The 21,109-nt window shown below is 41.8% G+C and overlaps 1 protein-coding gene across 2 annotated transcripts in view; it reads left to right on the forward strand.

Moving 5' to 3' along the window:
• Positions 1 to 18,773, forward strand: part of KCNJ16 (potassium voltage-gated channel subfamily J member 16) — a 56,345-nt gene extending 37,572 nt beyond the window's left edge. For both annotated transcript variants that reach the window (XM_029929317.1, XM_029929316.1), the window contains one exon: positions 15,358 to 18,773. In XM_029929317.1, the coding sequence (XP_029785177.1) occupies positions 15,446 to 16,705 (1,260 nt within the window). In that variant the 5' untranslated portion in view covers positions 15,358 to 15,445 and the 3' untranslated portion in view covers positions 16,706 to 18,773. The remainder of the gene's footprint in view (positions 1 to 15,357) is intronic.
• Positions 18,774 to 21,109: the final 2,336 nt, after the last annotated feature.

Here is a 21,109-nt window from a genome sequence, read left to right on the forward strand (position 1 = left end):
TTTCTTCCTTTGCTCCTAAACTCTATGAATGGAAAAAGCTATTTTAGTTCATAGCATATTCTTTCCATTAAGATTTTAAACTTCTGCCGTACTGCCAAGGCTCATCTGTTGAATGAGTTTTTCATAAATGTTATCTACCAGACATGGGTGCAAAGTGGCATTTTTATAAAGTTGAAGCAAAAGGTAATTATATTACCAGAGAAAGTGTTCTTTTCCATCCCCTCCTCCAATCAATCTCAAAAAAAAGGAGGCCATGTTGGCTACATTTACAATTATATGAATAATTTTTAATAAAATCGGTAGCTAAAAATTGTTGAATTTCAAAACATATTGGAAACTTTTTCACATATAGCTATGCTGTGTACATTCTTGGCTAAGAATGAATTTTGATTTGGATGTAGGAAATCTATTTTTCAAGCCAAGCACCACTTAAATTTCCATAGACAGATTATCTGCTGGATGAATTAGCCCAAGAAATTAAAAATAAAAATTCCTAAACTGCCTTTTGCTCAACTGCCTAGAATGTTCCCCTTGATTACATCCTGCCTGTCTGATAGCTTGAATTCAGGGAACAGAAAAATCATTTTAATAGCCTGCAAAGTACAGAAATGGGGCATTCTTTCCAAAGCATATGATTTATTCCAAGCCAAATGCAAATCGATTTCTCCTTGCTTTCCTTCTGTGGCTTATCTGGAGCACCAACTTCCTTCATTAGCCTACAAAATCAAGAATTGACTGCAAAAGCAGAATTTTGGGGAAGCACCTTTGCACCTTAGATGCTAGGAAAGGTCTCAAACTCAACCACCTTTCTTTGCCAGCGACAGCATCATGCCACATTGTTATTAATCAACCACAGATGCCTTCAACTCTCCAGCGGGTTGTCTTGACAGAATGTCTATGTTGAACTTGGCAAGATGGAGCTCCTCCAGGGCAGTAATCACCTTCATGATCCTCAGTAACAGCCCTCACAATGCCTCAGGTATAGTTAAGTGTTAACTGAATCAAAGGGTACACAAAGGTTATTTCCAAGATCTTTTCAAACGCACTGTAGGCATTGGTATATTTAGATAAGTGATACAATTCCTTACAATGAAGGCTTAAATATTTTACCCTGATGGTGAAGGGAAAATCATCCCCACCTGCCCCACACTGAACTCCCTAGTGTCCAACGTGATGAATACACAGGGAATAGTTTCACTGTTCCTTTTAAGAGAAGTACTGCTCATTTGGGTCACCTCTGTTTGAATAGGCATTCATAGAAAATAGAATCAAGCCTTCCAACTGAGGGTAGGATGATTCATTCTGCTTCTATGATACCGCAGTGGAGACAGAACTATAACCGATGGAGTAAGTAGAGAAAATGGAATGCATGGAAATTTGAGAGTCTGTCAAAGGCACTAATTTCCATCAGCTACTTAAATCAGTTATTATCTGTAGTAAGTGGCAATGCTTTTCTGCCAAGTGCCCTTGAAAAGGCACAGGTTAATAGAAATCTAATCTCGTGTGATAGGCAACACACAATTTAAGGTGTTGCCTCAATTGGCTATCTATCTGGATCTTCCCAGGGAGCTCTTTTGCCTTGTATTTTAAAGGCCTCTCAATTTATCTGTAGCCACCAGGGACAACAGAAATTAAGATAGGAACCAATAACAGTTGCTTTATTTTTCTCCCCAATGAAGATGCCCTGAGTTTTCGTTTTGACAGCTTAAAGTAGAAACTCAATCAGTTAAAGGTTAAAGAAGTGGTAGACACTGTCCAGGGAGTTCCTGGTGTCCTAGCAAAATCACATGTGTGACTTCAGTGATTCCCAGCAGATTAAATAGGCTAACACATAAATTCTCAGTAAATTTCCAAAGAGGACAATTTGCAGGCAGTTGTCCCAAAAGTGGAAAATACTAACCGAGAGATAGGACTGGGTTTTCTGTTGGAATACCATAAACACGAAACCTGAAGAAGGTCAAGTCATAGCATGTATGTTTTCAATCGATAATATTCGTTCTGGAATGAACTGTTTGGTCCTGCCAGAGTGGCTCCCAAATTAAACTATATGGAAGCTATGAAAGTTCAGTTAGAGCTACTGGCACTTAGAAATCAAGGTAGGGGCACCAGGATGGCTCAGTCAGCTAAGCGTCCAACTTCAGCTTAGGTCATGATCTCGTGGTCTGTGGGTTCGAGCCTTATGTTGGGCTCTGTGCTGACAGCTCAGAGCCTGGAGCCTGCTTCGGATTCTGTGTCTCCCTCTCTCTGTGTCCCTCCCCTGCATGCACTCTGTCTCTCTATATCAAAAATAAACACTTAAAAAATTTTTTTAAAAAAGAAATCAAGGTGAGTGACTAGTACATAAGGACTCCTATTCTTAATGATACCTGTGGTTTTTCTGCACGGCTGCGTTGTGTCTCCCTAAAGGTGATATTGAGACAATTAGATGCTAGAAGGGAATTTTCAAACAAGTCCGGGAAATTGCTAATCTAATAACTTATCATTAAAAAGAAATGGCAGCTTCTCTCTCTGTCTCTCTTTTCTCTCTCTCTCCGTCACTGTCTCTTTCTCTCTCCTCCTTTAGATCTGCTTGATTGAACCATAGTCATAGCTACAAGCATTGCAATTAAGTACGTATTAAGTACCAGCACCGTGAAAGAGGATTCGGGAACACCGCTTCATTTAATCTTCATGGAAATGCAGTGATCTGCATTTTTCAGATGGGCAAAGCATGGCTTGAGGAGGTCGGGGAACTTACACACAAGTGCACAGTCTCACTAATGATCAAGCAGACATCTGACCTCAGTCTCAGAATTGTCAAAATCCAGAGTCTCAATTCTTAAAACAGTAAAGTTGTAGGTCTCTTTCTTGAGGATGTAGAAGAATCAAGCGGCAAGCGGGGGGGGGGGGGGGGGGGGGGGGGGGGGGGGGGGGGGGGGGGGGGAGGGGGGAGAGAAGGGGATCAGAATGATTGAAGTGAAGCCTGAGGCTCTGCAGGTGTGAGGGGCCCCCCAGGATTGTGAAGGCTGGGAGGCATAGTAGGCAATATTGAAGAAAGATGACTGTGCTTTTGTCCTCCCCAACGTGTCTTCACGGACGTTTTGAAGTTCATGAAAATGAATTATTAAGAGCTGGCCAGGGCCACCTATTTAACAAATATACATCATAAATACCTGACTGCCCTTCTCAAATTCATCCATTTCCAAGGACCCTTTCCTTGGGTCTTAAAATCGAACAACATAGGCCTTAAAGTAGTAAAGTTGCAAAAGAGTACAACTTTTAACATTTTTTTTCCAAAGTTATTGAAAATATTAAGATAAAAGAGAGATGCCTAAAACAGACTTTGGTATACCAAGCCAAGAAATGAAGGTATTAACAGTTTAATATGTTTTGGAATGGGGAAAGGAGAAAAGGGGGCACTGAGACGGAGGGCTGGATCTGATGCCTGTTTAATTTTACCTCGGCTTTGTGTAGCTCCGATTTGTTGCCGACTGCTTTCATGATTTCTGCAATCAGTCTCCTGTGGCCAAATCTGACCCGACTTTCTCCCCCCCGCTCCCCTCCTTGTTTTAAATGAGATCTGGTTTTACTTAGATGAATTAAATGTCACTATATTTGTTTCTGTGAATTGTTCCAGCAAAAATTACAGCATCAATGTCTGACTTTAAATGTTTGTAGGGCTGTCTGCCTCCCTGGGCTATTTATAGCTGCCTTTTAAAGGCCCTAATAAATGCTTTTAGATTGCTATTGGTTTTCTTTCCTTTTGTGGAGCCTCAGAATTGATACACTTCAAAGTACCAACTGAAAATACTTGTTTTCTTTTCTGTTCGTTTTTGCTAAAGTTATGTGTGTTCCCTTAAAGTGTAAATAAGCAAATATAAGAAAAAGGAGGAGAAAACATAATCATACCAAACAGAGAGGGCCACAATTAACATTTTGTTGCATTCCATTCTGTCTGTTCTCCATTTTAAACATATTTAAAATAAATACAATATGTATTATATATATATATGTCATACTATTATACAAACTATTTAACACTCCTATTTTTTTAGCTTTGTTTTATTTTTTCTACCAGACAATATGTTTCACATTTTTTTCTCTCCTTCTCTTCCATCGCTTTTAACAGGAGCATTAAAAGTAACGAGTAATGTTATGATTATACCATCCTATGAAAGAACCTCACATTTATTAGATGGCGAGGCCATGGCCAAAATTTGCTACTACAAATAGTTGCACAAATTAGCCATGTCTCCATGCTCACCCATGATCATTTCTTTAGGATAAATTGTCACAGATGGAATTCCTGGGTCAGAGGCTGTATCACGTTATAGACTATTGTCACATCATGCCGACCGACTTCCAGAAACAGCTCCAATTAAATATATAATATATATTATATGTGAACATATCTTTAAAGTGACAGTATAATAACAGGCATCTGTGTTAGGGGAAACACATTTCTTATAATTCAGTCATGACTTTAACAAATTTTATTAAACACTTTTTAGTGCCAAGCTTGATTTTTTTTCCCCAACTCCAGATTTCCAGAGTCCTGCAGCATTGTTAGGCCATTATCGTACTGAAATCTGCAGTTCTAAGGAAGCCACTAACGTGAAGTAAACAGCACGATTTTTTTTTTTTAACTATGTGTGAACCGGCCACTAGAACTGGGGAGAGGCAAGGCAAATGGAAGGAACTGAAAACTGACAATTGCAGAATTTCCAGCGCTGATGTTTTACACTTCTAGGAATGCTGATTCTTTTACTACAACTAAAATCTCCTTAAGGATATTAGACTGTTCAATTTGTTGTCAGTTCATCCCTTCGATGTATAATTATTGAATACCTACCTGTCGTATGTCATTCTAGCTGCTGGGGATACAGGGGTGAATAAGCCAGGAGGATCTTTCTTCATGGAGCGTACAGTCTATTCTGTGGGACCATCCAGCCAACAAACATGCAGTCAATCACGAGTGGCAAGTGTTTTGAAATGAAAATCATGTGCACGATACAGAAAATAATGATTTGGGGGAGAATTTTAGTTGACATCCTCCTCAGATATGGCCCCTCTGAAAAGGTGACATTAAAGATGAGACTTCAGTGATGATAAGAAGCTACACAGGCAGAAAAGGATGTACAAAGGTCCTGAGGCAGAAACATCCTTGTGTGTTAGAGTGGAACTTAGCAGAGTTTTTTTTTGTAACAAGTCACATAACGAGAACGTTGGCTCTGTGAATCACATGTGTCTGTGGTGGCTACTCAAGTCTGCAGTGGTAATGTGACAATATGTAGCTATAGAGAGTTTTACAAATAATGGTCTGAATGCGTTCCAATAAAACTTTATGAAAGTGAGCAGTGAGTCAGATTTGGCCCTTACACTGTACTTTGTGGACCTTTGTGTTAGTGAAAGAGGGAGCCTCAGGGATGGTAGAGAGTCAACATTGGGAAGGAGGATGGTGGGAAGTAATTTCAAGAGGCAGGCAGAGTCAGAGGTACATGCACTGTATATAATACAGATTGTGCAAATTACTCTAATTGCAATGGGACCCGACTGGAAAGGTGCTGGAGGGTTTTAAGCAAGGGAGTGGTGCGTTTTGATTTTATTTTCAAAAAGAGTATCTTAAAGTGCAATGTCAAAAAAAGAAGATCTCTTAGTCATCCACTGAAGACATGGTGGTTTTGACTACCAGGAGGTCTGATTAGATTTAAGATCTACTTTTTTCTTTAAGTTTATTTATTTATTTTGAGAGAGAGAGAGAGAGGGAGAGAGACAGTATGTGCAAGAGAGAGTGGTGAAGGGGCAGAAAGAGAGAGAATTCCAAGCATCCCAAGCAGGCCCTATATTGTCAGCGTGGGGCTCAACACGGAATTCAATCCCCTGACTTTGAGATTGTGACATGAGCCAGAATCAAGAGTTGGTCGCTCAACTGACTGAGCCACCCAGGCACCCCTGGGTGAGCCCACAGGCCTTGCTGCTGCTTTATGTGATGGGAGTAAGGGAGACTGATTAGACCATACTCTTGCCTCTGGGAGATATATTTTTTAATAATAGTTTATTGTCAAATTAGTTTCCATATAACACCTAGTGCTTCTCCCCACAAGTGCCCCCCTCCATGAGTATCACCCCCTTCCCCCCTCTCCCTCCCCTTTCAGCCCTCAGTTCATTTTCAGTATTCAATAGTCTCTCATGATCTGTGTCCCTCTCTCTCCCCAGCTTTCTTTCCCCCTTCCTCTCCCCATGGTCCCCTGCCAGGTCTCTCCTGTTAGACCTATGAGTGCAAACATATGGTATCTGTCCTTCTCCGCCTGACTTAGTTCACTCAGCATGACACCCTCGAGGTCCATCCACTTTGCTACAAATGGCCAGATTTCATTCTTTCTCATTGCCGTGTAGTACTCCATTGGGAGATATTTTTAAAACATAAATAAAACTGAATTCTCACTGCACTTTCTCTGTTTCAAGTGATGAAAACTATCCCTGGGTAACACAAGCAGGAGAAAATATTATTGAAAAGATAACAGGTAGCTTAGAGCCTCATGGGAAGTATGAACAGAGAAGCCTGATATGAGCCAAAGTGAGAAGCAAGGCAAAATGAACATCCAATCTCGGGGACTTCTCATTAGGAGCTGTAACTTGTACCTTCCTCTGGAGAAATGTAGACGCACCACCTCACCACTAGCCTCTTGGCTCCCTGCAGTTGCCTCAAATAATAGGATCCAGTACCCTCCTATCAATTACTTCCTCAAGAGTCAAAGACTTGTTGGTGAAGTTCTGATTGGTCACTCCAGGGTCATGTGACTCTGCTCCAGGTGCAGGTGAAGAAACACTGTTGTGCTAAGTGGCTTCTGCCTCTTCCACCTAATTCTGACCACTGTTGCCTCTTACTTGATCACTGAAACACCATCCTGGTTTACTCCCCATGTCTGCTTTTAAATTTTCCAACCAATTTTCCACTGGAAAGCCAGAGTGGTCTTTTTAAAAACAGAAACATTATGTGACTTCCCCTCTTCCTGATTTCAGTTCTTTGGGAAGCATGCCCTATGCATCCTTGAGTCACAGAGTTTTTGCAAATGCTATTTCTCTGCCCAGAAAACTCTTTTCCTCTTTCTTCTTATTTAGTTAACTTGTATTCCTTTATCCATATGGTAGCTCAGATATACAACTCTTCTAGAGTAGAAAGAGACCCCGTATTATAAGCTATTGTAAGAAACAGAGGAGAAATATGCCTTCAAATGAAAGGTTAAACAGAGACTATAAATAAAGACGGCTTCCAAGATCCTAACCATTGTGATCTTTTACATCATCTCATTTATTCTTTATTTAAAATGTTTTGAGAGTCAACTATTGTCCCGATGTTTCAAATAAAGAAAAGGAAGCTGAAAGATATTTGTAAGATGCTGATATCATGCAGCTGGGAGGTGGTGGAACCGTGGTTAGAACCCAAGTGTTTGATCCCCGTACACTTGTCCTTTAACAGAGCTACTGTAGGACCGTAATATGGAGCTTGGGCTGGACCCACGGTAGCAGGAGAAGGGGGGGTTTACATTTCAGGTTAGAACTATCCCCCTTGATAAGGGTGGCAATAGAAGAGTTAGAAGGCTGTTAAGTAGATCGGGTAACATCAGGTTTTTACCTGATCAGGAAAGCCACCTCACTTTAGTGATAAAATGCAGATGAGTTTCTGTAATGACAGGTTGTTCTGAGAACCGGTTCTTAAAATTAGCTTAGAACACAGGGTGCCGTCAGATTGCACCTGCAAATAGCGAAAGCCTTAACGACTAGATAGTGACTGTGTCTCCAACAAACAAAATACAACAGAAAACAGGGCCTGAGTCAGCGCATTCTTACTGAGGGCCACAGGCAGGAAAGATCAGGGCTCTCTGACTGACCTGAGGAAACAGCACCCTCTCTCCTTGCTGCGGGCCATTTTCTGTGAGTTAGTGCTCCGTTTTGCCAGTCCTCAAATGGGCATTCCACGGAAGTGGGACTCTCACTAATTCGTAAACGTGGGTGGGTCTAGGACACAGTAGGAGTGCAATTTTAAAAAAATGAATAAAAGACAAAACAAGAATGGAAACAATCAGCAAATAATTCCCACTGGAGAGCGATAGAGGTCACTGGGGAACACGGCACCTCAAGGTTGGACTGTGTTCTTTTAAAGGCACGGAAGATCTCACCACAGCCAGCTTCTGCAACCAACCCCAATACAGCTTAGAGAAGCAATCTTCTGAGCAGCCCAGGCTGGCGTCCAACCAAGACAGGGATGGGCTGATTATCACGATAAGAACAAGGGAAACCTTCAGAACTCTCTTAGTAAAACATGCCCATGCCTTTTAAGACAAAAAACAAACATGATAACCACCTTGTGAATTTCTTTAATCTGTTGACTTTGCTAAGCTTGTCGGTCTTGTTTGCTTGAGCCGGGTTGCTCAGAGGAAATAGCAATACAATTGTTTTTAAGCAATGAATTTTTAATTTTTTTAATGTTTTTTAATTTATTTTTGAGAGACAGAGAACGAGAGCAGGGGAGGGTCAGAGAAAGAGGGAGATACAGAATCTGAAGACAGGCTCCAGGCTCTGAGCTAGCTGTCAGCACAGAGCCTGACATGGGGCTTGAACCCACGAACCGTGAAATCGTGACCTGAGCCAAAGTCGGATGCTTAACTGACTGAGCCACCCAGGCACCCCTGCAATGCCTTATATCTAAGTTTAAAGTATGTGCATGCCTACATATGGGACTGTGTGTGTGTGTGTGTGTGTGTGTTTTGGGAAGAAGGGGTATGTGTGTGCGCCCATGTGTTGAGGACAAGGAATAGGGAATTTCCCATTTGGTGACAGCTGTGAAAAGGAAAGGAAACCGATCTGGTCCCTGGAGCTTTGGGGAGCTCCTGGAAAGTTGGATAACTGGCCCATGAAGGTCAGTGGTAGGAAACAGCAGTGCCATCTCCCAACTTAAATAGAAACATCTACTGGGAGCCACATTGTCGACCCTTCTGTCAGGCAGGTAGAAAGCTCTTGGACAGAGTTCAAGCAGATGTTCTGATATTTTACAGAAAGGGAAACTGAGTCCGCATAAGATTCAGATTCAAGCAATAATCATTCAGTAATTACCATGAGGATGGCACAGTGAAAGGTTGCTTCCCATTCACTTTCTCGATCCATCTCACAATAACTCAGTCACATAAGTGTTCTTATCCCTGTATCATGCCCGAGGACACTGAGGTTCTGAGAAAAGTTACTTTCATAAGCCACTCAGGATATTGGAGACAGACCTGGAACTGGAATCTGTCTGCCACTTCGGGATTTCTCTACAATACCGAAAAAAATTTTATTTCAGACTTATAAAGATGAATTTTTAAAAATTTATGTTTATTTATATTTGAGAGAGAAACAGACTATGAGCAAGGTAGGGGCAGAGAGAGAGACACACACAGAATCTGAAGCAGGCTCCAGGCTTTGAGCTGTCAGCACAGAGCCCGACGTGGGGCCGGAACCCCCAGACTGTGAGATCATGACCTGAACCAGAGTTAGATGCTTATCTAACTGAGCCAGCCAGGTGCCCCAAGATCATTTACTTTTAAGGTAGGAAGAATTTGGACTTATAATTCTTAAAAAAAAATTTTTTAGAGTTTATTTACTTATTTTGAGAGAAAGAGCAGGGGAGGAGCAGTGAGAGAGAGGGAAAGAGAGAGAGAGAGAGAGAGAGAGAGAGAGAGAGAATCCCAAGTGGGTCACGAACTCACAAACTGCAAGATCATGACCTGAGCCAAAGCCAAGAGCCGGATGTCTAATCAACTGAGCCACCAAGGCAGCCCTGGAGTTATATTTCTTCCTACTTTTGTATGATCTGGACATCTAGAAAATAGGGAAACATAAAACCAGACTCTAAATTTTTCCTACTTCTTTACAAAACACAAGGTCATTTTGGGATATGGCAGATTTATGATTAGGATGTAGCTATTCCATAAGAAAAAAATTGGGCTAGAAAGAGGCTGTCCAGATAAAGTTACCGGCAATGCTGTAACACCCAGTTTCTGCTTCTCTCTCCAGCTCCAGGATTCAGTTCAGTTGTCTACTCATAGCGTAGCAGAGCTCCTTTCCTATATATACTTTTTATAATATACATATATACTTATATATATATATATAAAATTTATTTTTGAGAGACAGAGAGAAGCAGAGTGAGCAGGGGAGGGTCAGAGAGAGAGGAAAACACAGAATCCAAAGATAGGCCCCAGGCTCTGAACTGTCAGCACAGAGCCTGACACGGGGTTCAAACCCACGAACCGTGAGATCACGACCTGAGCTGAAGTCGGACGCTTAACCGACTGAGCCACCCAGGCACCCCACCCCCTTTTCTAACTTAAACTGTCACAAAACTTTCTTAAACTGATTCAGGAGAAAGTGTAGAGTTCTATCAGGAAAGAGGTAAAGTGTTTCATCTCTGAAAAGTTGGACGGTAGATGTTTGAACAGAGAGGTCGAAGGCGGAGCCCAACCTGAGACGCGCCCTGGGGATGAGAACAGCTGAGGAGAAATAGGAGAATGCCATGGAATGACAACAAAGGAGAAACTGTTTGAAATTTGGGAAACAGGGAGTATCTGGAGAAGTCTGGGTGGTATCTAGTAGGTTCTGGCGAAGCAGGTGGGCAGTGGCTGAATAAAGAGTTCCCCCTAACTGTGACTGAATGTCTTCAGAGGATCCCAGGCAAGAGAAGGCTCTAGCATCACTCCAAGGCAATAAAGTGTGGAATAGGTTGTGAGCAAAATAACCTAACTTGCTAGGGTTCTGTCCTGTCCCATGAACTCCATCTTTCTTTCTTCCTCAGCAGCCACGTGACTACACATTCTCTCACTATCGCTCTCGGCCCCCTGCTCTGGCCCCCTTCCCACAGCACAGAGCTGCACTCCAGCCAGTCTCCAAAGACAATGACCTACAGTCAGAATCTAGGCCACCCTTTCTACTCTCTGCCTCCTCAGCTCTCACGTGTCCACTGAAATTTATCTCACCTAATAGTCGCCAGGAAAGTAACTTGATTACCGATGACTTCATGTAAATCGCAGATGTGCTAAAGAAGGTACTTGTTATTATCAAAGACCAGGGGGATTCATAATTGACCTTCACTGAAGATATTTAGAACATTCTCTGTGGTATATCTCAAATTATACAAAGACAATTTGTATCACTAATATGCTAGAGAAAGGTTGAATTTTACTTTTATTTTTTGACTTATTCTCTTAATGTCTATTTTTGAGAAAGGGGAGAAGGGGCAGAGCGAGAGGGAGACACAGAATCTAAAGCAGGCTCCAGGCTCTGAGCTGTCAGCAGAGAGCCTGACGTGGGGCTTGAACTCACAAACCACGCGATCATAACCTGAGCTGAAGTCAGACACTTAATGGACTGAGCCATCCAGACGTTCCTAAAGTTTACTTTTCAAGTGACATAGGATTAGAAAGTTTTAACCATTTTGGTGTACCCTTAGCATGCTAATGAAAGGTTTAAGTTTGAAGAACTATCTACAAGAGCAGTCTGCTTGGTAAATAGCCAAATTTGAGGGAATGGCAAAATGGCAGAGGGATTCCTTCAGAATGGGTGAACCTGACTGAGGTCGCTCTGCGTTACGAGAAATAGGGTCAGATACGTAGGATACTCTCTTGCGTTGTTGCAAATATTCCCTCTCATGTGTATATCCCATTTGAAATATGTTAAATCAGTAACAGTTTCTCCTTGAATTCATATAAAGGTTTAGAACACTAAGGACTAAAAGCAGATCCCACTGGTCAAAGTAAATTACAAAGCTTTTTTTTTTTTTTTTTTAAATTATGTCTGAACTTAATACAGATAGTTGCTGTCAGGATCAGGTCTGCTGATACCCTCTTTCTCTCTCTGGGTCGTCTCTGGTGTGGAGAGAATTGTGATGACTTTGACAGCATTCACAGGAAACAGCCCACCATCCTGACCTGCCTTGCCTCTTATTCTAGTCGATTCTATAGGAGAACTCCATGCATGACAAGGGAATTGCGGTCTTCCCCTCCTCCCCCGCATTTGTCATTAATCTCCTGGCAAATAATTTGAACCTGGTACAGAAGGGGAACCTCGGATTCAGCATTTCCTTCAGAACTTTATATTCCACAATTTTGTCAATACAGTGCTCAAATTCCTGTATTTAACAAAAATAGGAATTTCACAACCAATGAAATAGACACCATTAGTTTCTAGAGAGCAAGGACAACATGCAAAAAGAAATACAGAAGTAGGAATATTCCAAATGCTTTTTCGTGATGGAATGAAGGTGACGAGATGATTAGGAGCACACGAAGGCATTTTGAAAGCTGGGTTTTCATTCTGAGAAACATGATTGTTACACAATCTTGCCTATCCGCAAGTCTTGTCCTCTATTATTTAATGGCAAAAATTGGGAATGTGCTCAAATTAACACAACATATGCAACAAGAGATTAGTAAATAAGTTTGTCTAGTCATTTTGACAAAAGGGCTTCCATAAAATTCTTTGCTCATTGGGTAATCTGAGAAATGGTTAAAAGTCATTAAATTAGTTTGTTTATAACTTGGCATGTAGCCTAAAGGAAAAAATCCACTTTTAGAAAATGTATCATTCGCAGGGCTGGACAATCAACAAATACATGAATTAAATGTAGGCATCAAAACAGAATCTGAAAGCTTTTCTCTGGATAAGTTGAAATGAATGATCAATTCAACATGGTGGGCCACAGCGGGGGCACAGGGCATGGTGGTTTTCGGGCAGAATGCTCACAGCTGTAACTTGTCTCCCTGAAATTATTCCATTATTTAGAAATGAATTTTCCACCTACTCAAAATTGCTCCCTTACAGCTTGTATTAATTGAAAATTCATTCACCAATTAGCATGCTGTGGAAGGTGTTTTTAAAATAGCTTGTTTATAAGTCGTTGGCCCTGCTGGACTTCAACTGCATGCCATTTCAAATAAAAACCTTTCTTTTTTTTCTTTTTTTGGCAGCAGAAGAGAGCAGAGGCACACAGTAGCTCTTGATTTATGAACTGTGCTTTCTTATTCTCAGACTTGCACAGGGTGTGCGGTTCCCTTTAAGGAGCTGGGTTGGGAGCATTTAACAAGGAAGCGATTCTATCTCTCAGTCTACTTTTTTAATTTGCAATCATACGTGCCTTTGATTAGAATTGGTCCCATTCTCATGCCTCCAGTGATCAGGTGAGAGAATGGAGATGAAGAAAACGCCTTCTGTTAGTAAAGTGTCGTTCACTTAAATCACACAGGAACCTAGATATGTGTTGTGAACAAAATTTGTGGAAACATTTTACATTCAACATTCCAGGAAACATTTTGTCAGCCCTGGGTCACATCCTGAAATTAGACAATCGTCTTCCCCCAAAACCCAACTGGGGACAAAGAGGGGATATTAGGACTCAAAACAGATCTGGAAGATGAGTGGGCAGAGGACTGAGGCTGGGGGCATGTGGATAGACAGAGAGAAACCCGGACATGCTTTACAGGATATTGTGGCTGAAAGTAGAGTTCATCCTCACAGTGGTCCATGAAACAAAGTGTTTATTGTGAAGTGGGCTTGATCCCTGGAGAAGAAGAAAAATGATTCCTATTGACTGGAAGGAAATTAACTCTTTCCTCCCTTTTGCAGGGAAGGTGTTGGATAAGTACCTAGTGATTAATTTCCTTCCTTGGTTTCATGGGGCGGGGTCTCAATGTCAGTAAGAGTGTTTAGTCTCACTGCATCTTCTCTACAGCAGTGGAGCTGGAATCTTTAGAGGGAAGTCTTTTCTCCTCCTTATCCTCCCTGCCCCCATCTAGCACAGACAGATTATGGGGAAAACATAGTCTAATAATTAATAAGCCCTTAAATTGGGCTGCAGTGATTTTTTTGGGGGGGCATAGAAGTAGCTAAGGGCCATTTAACACTGCATTTTTAAAACCTACTTTCAGCCTTGATCTGGGAAAACCACTGGCCTATTCCATGGATGCTAAACACGATAAGGACTGTATGTTCTACCTTGATCTTTTAAAGATTAAATTGGGAGGGGGAAAAAATGATTTCGCTTATAGCCGGCTGGGAAAGTATCAGGAATACATGTCAGAGCTGGAGAGAAGGGTCTGATTGTAGTAAGCTCCCTTTAAGAGGGAAATGAGATTAGAACTTTGGCAAATTTTCGGCTTCTTTTCAGAGGGAAAAAGAAGAGATTGCAGTGTCCAAAAAAAGAAGAGAGAGAGAGAGAGAGAGAGAGAGAGAGAGGGAGGGAGGATGGATGTCATGAGACAAAAGCAGAAGCAATTTTATACCTTTTTGAAAGCTTACCTAGGCGTGGTTTTAACTCCTCTGGGGTTAGGATTTTGTTTCCCCTCTTAAAACTAAAGGGGCTGAGGGAAAGGACTTGAATCAGAAATAGTGTCCCTGGCTGTTCTGTTCTGTCTTGGGAAGTGTACAAGGAAGAAAAACCGCTGTGGGAGAGAAGGAGGCGGCAGGTGCTGGAGGTGGAGGTCTGCAGCATCCAGGATGTAAGTTCCATGTTAGCATGAAGGTAGTGATGCTTCATTGCATCCTTCTTAGAAAACCCATCTAGGGGCACCTGAGTGGCTCTGTAGGCTAAGCGTCTGACTTTGGCTCAGGCCGTGTTCTCATGGTTCCTGAGTTCGAGCCTGCACCAGGCTCTCTACTGTCAGGACAGAGCCTGCTTCGGATTCTCTGTCTCCTTTCTCTGCCTCTCTTCCTCCTTTCATGCACTCTCTCTCACTCTCTTTCAAAAACAAATAAAAACATTAGAAAAAAGCTCACTTAAACAAAGGCCTATAAGACTGTTAGTCAGATATCTAATTGTGTTTTGCCATTTTACATTAGAGACTGCTTTGCTTTCTAAGTGCCCTTGTGCCAGAAGAGTCAAAAACAAAATAAGATTTTGGTTTATATCAGGTCAGAAAAGGTAGTGAGGCTTCATTTGGGATAATCATAGTGTTTACCCAAGCCTTGTGCAGATACGAAAATGCTATTTTCTCTAATTGCATATTTTGTTCCTTAATGACTGAGCTGAATTCTAAACTGAAGTGAGTAATCAATATTGAATGTCTCTGCCGTTCAAAGTCTTCAACATTTCAGATGGCATAAAATTGCTTCGAATTTGGCAAATTGCTACAAAGATGGAAATTAAAAGCTAAAGCTGACTTACTTCACTCAGCATGGAATGCTGAGAATGAACTGAGGGTTGAAGGGGAAGGGGAAAAGAGGTGGTGGTGATGGTGGAGGGCACTTAAGGGGAAGAGCACTGGGTGTTGTATGGAAAACAATTTGACAATAAAATATTATGGGGAAAAAAAGCTAAAGCTGAAGCGTTTTTAATTTTCTCTCTTGTAGGTTTTAACTGAAAACTTAAATCAACAGATAGTAATAGACCTCTTACTGTCACGAAGTGCACCTGGAGGCTGGAAGGACCTGGGGAAGAATGAGCTATTACGGCAGTAGCTATCCGATTGTAAACGTGGACCCCAAATACCCAGGGTACCCCCCAGAGCACATCATAGCGGAGAAGAGAAGAGCCAGGAGGCGTCTGCTCCACAAGGACGGCAGCTGCAATGTGTACTTCAAGCACATTTTTGGAGAATGGGGGAGCTATGTGGTTGACATTTTCACCACCCTTGTAGACACCAAGTGGCGCCACATGTTTGTGATATTTTCTTTATCTTATATTCTCTCCTGGTTGACATTTGGCTCCATCTTTTGGCTCATCGCCTTTCATCACGGAGATCTGTTAAATGATCCCGAAGTCACACCTTGTGTTGACAACGTCCATTCCTTCACGGGGGCATTTTTGTTCTCCCTGGAAACCCAAACCACCATAGGTTACGGTTACCGCTGTGTCACTGAGGAATGCTCTGTGGCAGTGCTCATGGTGATCCTTCAGTCCATCTTGAGCTGCATCATAAATACCTTCATCATTGGAGCTGCCTTGGCCAAAATGGCAACTGCTCGAAAGAGAGCCCAAACCATTCGCTTTAGCTACTTTGCACTCATAGGCATGAGGGATGGGAAGCTTTGCCTCATGTGGCGCATTGGTGACTTCCGACCAAACCACGTGGTCGAAGGCACAGTGAGAGCCCAACTTCTCCGCTACACAGAAGACAGTGAAGGGCGGATGACGATGGCATTTAAAGACCTAAAGTTAGTCAATGATCAGATCATCCTTGTCACACCGGTAACTATTGTTCATGAAATTGACCATGAGAGCCCTCTGTATGCCCTTGACCGAAAAGCAGTGGCCAGAGATAACTTTGAGATTTTGGTGACATTTATCTATACTGGTGATTCCACGGGGACTTCCCACCAATCCAGAAGTTCCTATGTTCCCCGAGAAATTCTCTGGGGCCACAGGTTCAATGACGTCCTGGAAGTTAAGAGAAAGTACTACAAGGTGAACTGCTTGCAGTTTGAAGGGAGCGTGGAAGTGTACGCCCCCTTTTGCAGTGCCAAACAACTGGACTGGAAGGACCAGCAGCTCCACAACCTGGAAAAAGCCCCTCCAGTCCGAGGATCCAGCACATCAGACACCAAGGTCAGAAGACGGTCATTCAGCGCAGTTGCCATTGTGAGCAGTTGTGAAAACCCAGAGGAGACCACCACCTCGGCCATGGATGAGTGTAAGGAAGCACCTTACCAGAAAGCTGTCTTGACTTTGAATAGAATTTCTGTAGAATCCCAAATGTAGTTCAAATTGTGATCATGAGGGCTGCCACCCGATCATTTAAGTCTGTAGCTAGTCACCTGCAGGCAAGTAGTTATACACAGGGTTTTAAGGGATGGTATAGCCATGTGCCATGGTGACAGGGGAGAAAAAAAGCAGGTTAAATCTGGTAAAAGATCATCTAAAAATGACATAGGACCCACTTGGTTAAACTTTTTATTTTTTTGGCCAGCAAATTTCGTATTAGGGATGCTATTTAGAGCCTATTTGATTAATTTAAATTTCACCTCCATTCATTATACCATATACTTGTATCTTCAATAGGAGGTATCAGATTTAATAATGGAGAACAAAGGTAGGATACTGGAATAAATAACAATAGGAAGGAAGATGGGTAGCCAGCATAAATAACAGGTTTTTAAATGTGTCAAAATTGATAGTAGTTTCCACTAAAAGTGTCATGTCATCCAAACAAGGTATGCGAGATACACGTTCAGTGGATTGTAACGCTGGGAAATTTAACTGCAGTCACCTGGCAGGTTTGATAAGTGCCCCTCACAGTGTCTTGGTTTCAGCAGAAAAAAAAAGACACCTGCCACTTCTCCAGGTAGTGATCATTGCGTGCTAGAAGCTGGGTTTTTTCTAAGTCATAAAGCAGAAGAAGAGTGGACATTATTCAGAGCAGTATTTCTCTCATAAACGCCTAGGTGGATTGCAACAAAGGGCTTTATGTAGAGAACAGAAATAAGCCAACAAATGATAAGGGGCTTCCTAGGTCCACCCCTCATCTTCTCTTGGAAGATGGAACCATTTTTTTTTGTGGCATGGGGGGTGGGGAGCATAATGGAGGGAGGACAAGGGGGAAGATATTTATTTGTGCCCAGAAGCAGTTATGTGTGCCTCCTGTCTTGATCACTTTACAAGACATAAATGACTTGAATTCTAAGTTTTAAGAAACTCTTCCATTGAATGTGGAACAATCATTTAGATAGAAGATTTTGTGAAATATAATTAACATGATTTTTATGCATATTATTAAATGGTTAAAGCTAAGTGCTATGGAATTGCTTCCATTTTTGAACATGAGATAAATTTGTATGCTCTGTTTCTGTGTTAAAGGATGTTAATTATGGTTACATTAAACCTAGTCCCTAGTGAGTAAGCTTTATAAATTGAACAGTTATCAGCTACATTCAGAGTTACCTGTGTTTCTTTTCTTTCTTTCTTTTTTTCTTACATTGTTGCTGAGCTGACAATAAGTATATGCCACAGTTTTCCCTTTGTTTATTTTCTTTAAATTTATGTACACACAATTTTTGCTTTATTTAGAAAATCTCCCTATCCCCCTCTCCCCACTTAAATTAAAGGACACAAGTAAATTGAACTGAATCATATAGTCTGTGTGTACCAATAAAAGTAAAATATGTAGGCATGTGAAGTGTTTTTCCTTGGTTTTTCTTCTTCTTTTTTTCTTTTATCCATCCTCCCTTCTCCCCCTTCATTTCTCTCTTTTTCTTTTGATTATGAACAATGAAGTTACTTTCTAAATGCACATGTGCAAATCTTTTATTCCTGTTGTTTTATGGATAAGAGTTTTGCTCAGGTCCCAAGTTGTAAAAGTGTCCTGAAGCTTCATATCTGAGATCTAAGGAATGCATTTTTTTTTTCTGTCTTGCTTCAGAAATGCAAAACCCATTTTTAAAATTACACATGCATTGTAGATTTGGACGTATTGCAGTGACTGCTCAGCTAAATCAAAGCACTACAGTCTACCAAGTAGCAAACAAGCACCCCCACCACAAATCCAAATGCCCTTCCCCTTTGTAAGCTCCTTTCACACACATCTAGTTCATTTCACTTTGCCTTGCTTCCTAGACTCTGCCTGGCCACGATTCTGTTTTCATTAGTATCAGAATAGACGTATCAATGAATCCATTCTGCTGTGCTCTGTCTCGCCCATCAAATCCCCCTACCGAGAACAGAATGTAAAATATGCATTCACATGTAACATTTGTCCCTAATTTTCTGTTTAGATTTATAACATACCTTGACACCCCAGCGAGTTATTAATAATAAAGATCTCAAAATTGTGTGCATATGCCTGTATTTCAGGTTAGTATAAACTCTGTCGACATGGTCAGCATTGGGTGCAGAGCACCAGAGACAGGAAATGCTCCCTTACATAATGAGAACATAGGCAGAACTATAAACATTTTTATGGGTTTTTAACACCTTGTAGAATAGCTCTATCTGAATTAGCAGTTGTGTTTCTGTAAACTTTGCAAGAAGGCTCCATGCAAAATGGTGTTTCTAGTTTCAAATGCTCTGTCCGTGATGAGAAGTAGGTCAAATATTCTTTCTATAGCAGCTACATTCTCCCTAAAGATGAAAGTATGCAGTGGGCTTAATTACACAGGAAGCACACGGTGGTATCCATGTATCCTCTACTCTGCTCCACCCAGGAACTGGGCCCTCGAAGAGGGAGGGAGGTCTGAGAGAGAGAAGGACATGCTATTTCTCGTACCACCAGTTTATCAAGCGTCCTTGTGCTTTGCACTCATACACATAGTCCCCACAACAAGACAGCATCAAATATCTCATTTTCTGCTTCCTCCTAACTAGCCAGTTCCCAAATGGGACAGCAATGTGCCAGTCTAAAAAAAAAAAGAAAATTATTACAACTATGCCTCCCAGTTTCCCTTGCAGGTGGGGGGTGGGGGGAAGGGGACCCTTACGTGGCTTAGATCTGGCCCATGAGACAGCAGTAGAGCCCCCCAGATGTGACCTTTGAAAAAGCTCTTTCGCTGGGTCTGGGCTTGCTGGGCCATGCCCTTTTCCTCCCTGTATCAATCCTTCTCCCCTAGACCTCCAATTCTGTAGCTGAAGGAAGCTCTTGCAACCAGCAGGAGGGAATGGGAACCACAGACACCCCTTATAAGGGACGTCAGGAAAGAAGGAAACAGGCAGTCCGAGACTGCAGATCCCTGGACTTCTTCTGCATAAGTGAAAATAAATAATTTCTACCTGAACGGTGAGAGGGAAACATCGGACAGAAAGGATAAAAGGATTGGTTGGGTCCAACTTGTACTTGAACTTGATGGAATCCAATGTGTACTCCATTTGATGGAGTCGGGCTCTGTGGAAAGCACTTATTTTCTGGGCAGTTGAGGAAATGGCAGTATATTGTAAAACAAACACAAAAGAATTACTTTGGGCCTGGAAAGCCCTCTGAGAGAGATGCTGACGGCTGAGTGACCTTGGTCAGAAGATTGACTAGGACTGTAGGACTGCTGTGGGGCTGCACTTTATCTCCTTCCTTCCCTCCCCTGGACTTCCATCAGTAGGAAGGGCAAGTGCCCGAAATCCACGAAGACTCAAGCAAGCAAGCACTGTACAGCTTGGGGTAAAAAAAAAAAAAAAAAAAAAAAGCAAAACTCTGCTAATAACTCTGCTCAGATCCCCAGGGAGCCCAAACTGCTTTGATTTATTCAAGTGGACTCTAAATATATATAAAGGAGTCTCAGTCTTTGTATTTCATGACTTCTCAGTTGGCCAGGATATGTGTCAAGTAGATTCTCTGGGCCACTCTCCGAGTCTAGATAATGAGGCAACAAATTTTACTTGGCTTAAAATATTCTATTAGCTCCATTCAGTACAAGCACTGATTCTTCTGTGTGAATGTTCTGCAAGGTATGTGTCTAAACCCCTCTGTTTTTTTTTAAGGTAAGTTTCACCTGTAGATTCCAGGAAAACACTCTCCACACCCTTGGTGCCCCATAAATCACAAAGCCCTCCCTCAATTCTAAATTTGGTGCAGCTTCTCTTTCCTCTCTCACTTTCATTTTTAAGTCAGCAGCGTGACCTACATTCCAGAAAAAAGAACTTGGGATACCACATACAGAATACAAGGATGGACAATGACACGGACACACCAGACCGATTAAGCAGCAGGGAGATGCTTGGCAAATTCTCTGCAGAAATTCTCCCGGATACAAGGTCTTTGAACATGAAAGCTAGTAACCGAGACTCAGTTCTGATAAATCTGAAGGCAGAGAGCAAGCAAGGGCCTCCATTTTCCCAAACAGGCAAAAAAAATCACTGTTGCCAGGAAACTATCATTGGTCTGCATTGCTTTGGAGGTTTTCATCCTTTGGTAAGAAACCTCTTAGGACCAAGTGGCTATCCAAGTTCATCTCGCACAACCCTACTTTTCTTAAGCAACTTAACACAATCCTTTTTAGGACTTAGGTTACGACATTTGGCCGCGGGCAAGCATTATCTGTCCTATCACATCACCCTGTGCTGCCGCCTTTCCTCGGAATGGCCATGCCTGTGGTTCGGGATCTTTTGTGCAGAGTCTGAAGGTTGAAGTTCACAGGGCTAAACATTTTGAAGCTCAACGGACTCTTAGTTGCTGAATATCTGGCA

The sequence above is a fragment of the Suricata suricatta genome, chromosome 17 (assembly GCF_006229205.1).
Source record: "Suricata suricatta isolate VVHF042 chromosome 17, meerkat_22Aug2017_6uvM2_HiC, whole genome shotgun sequence".
NCBI classification, from domain to species: Eukaryota; Metazoa; Chordata; class Mammalia; order Carnivora; family Herpestidae; genus Suricata; species Suricata suricatta.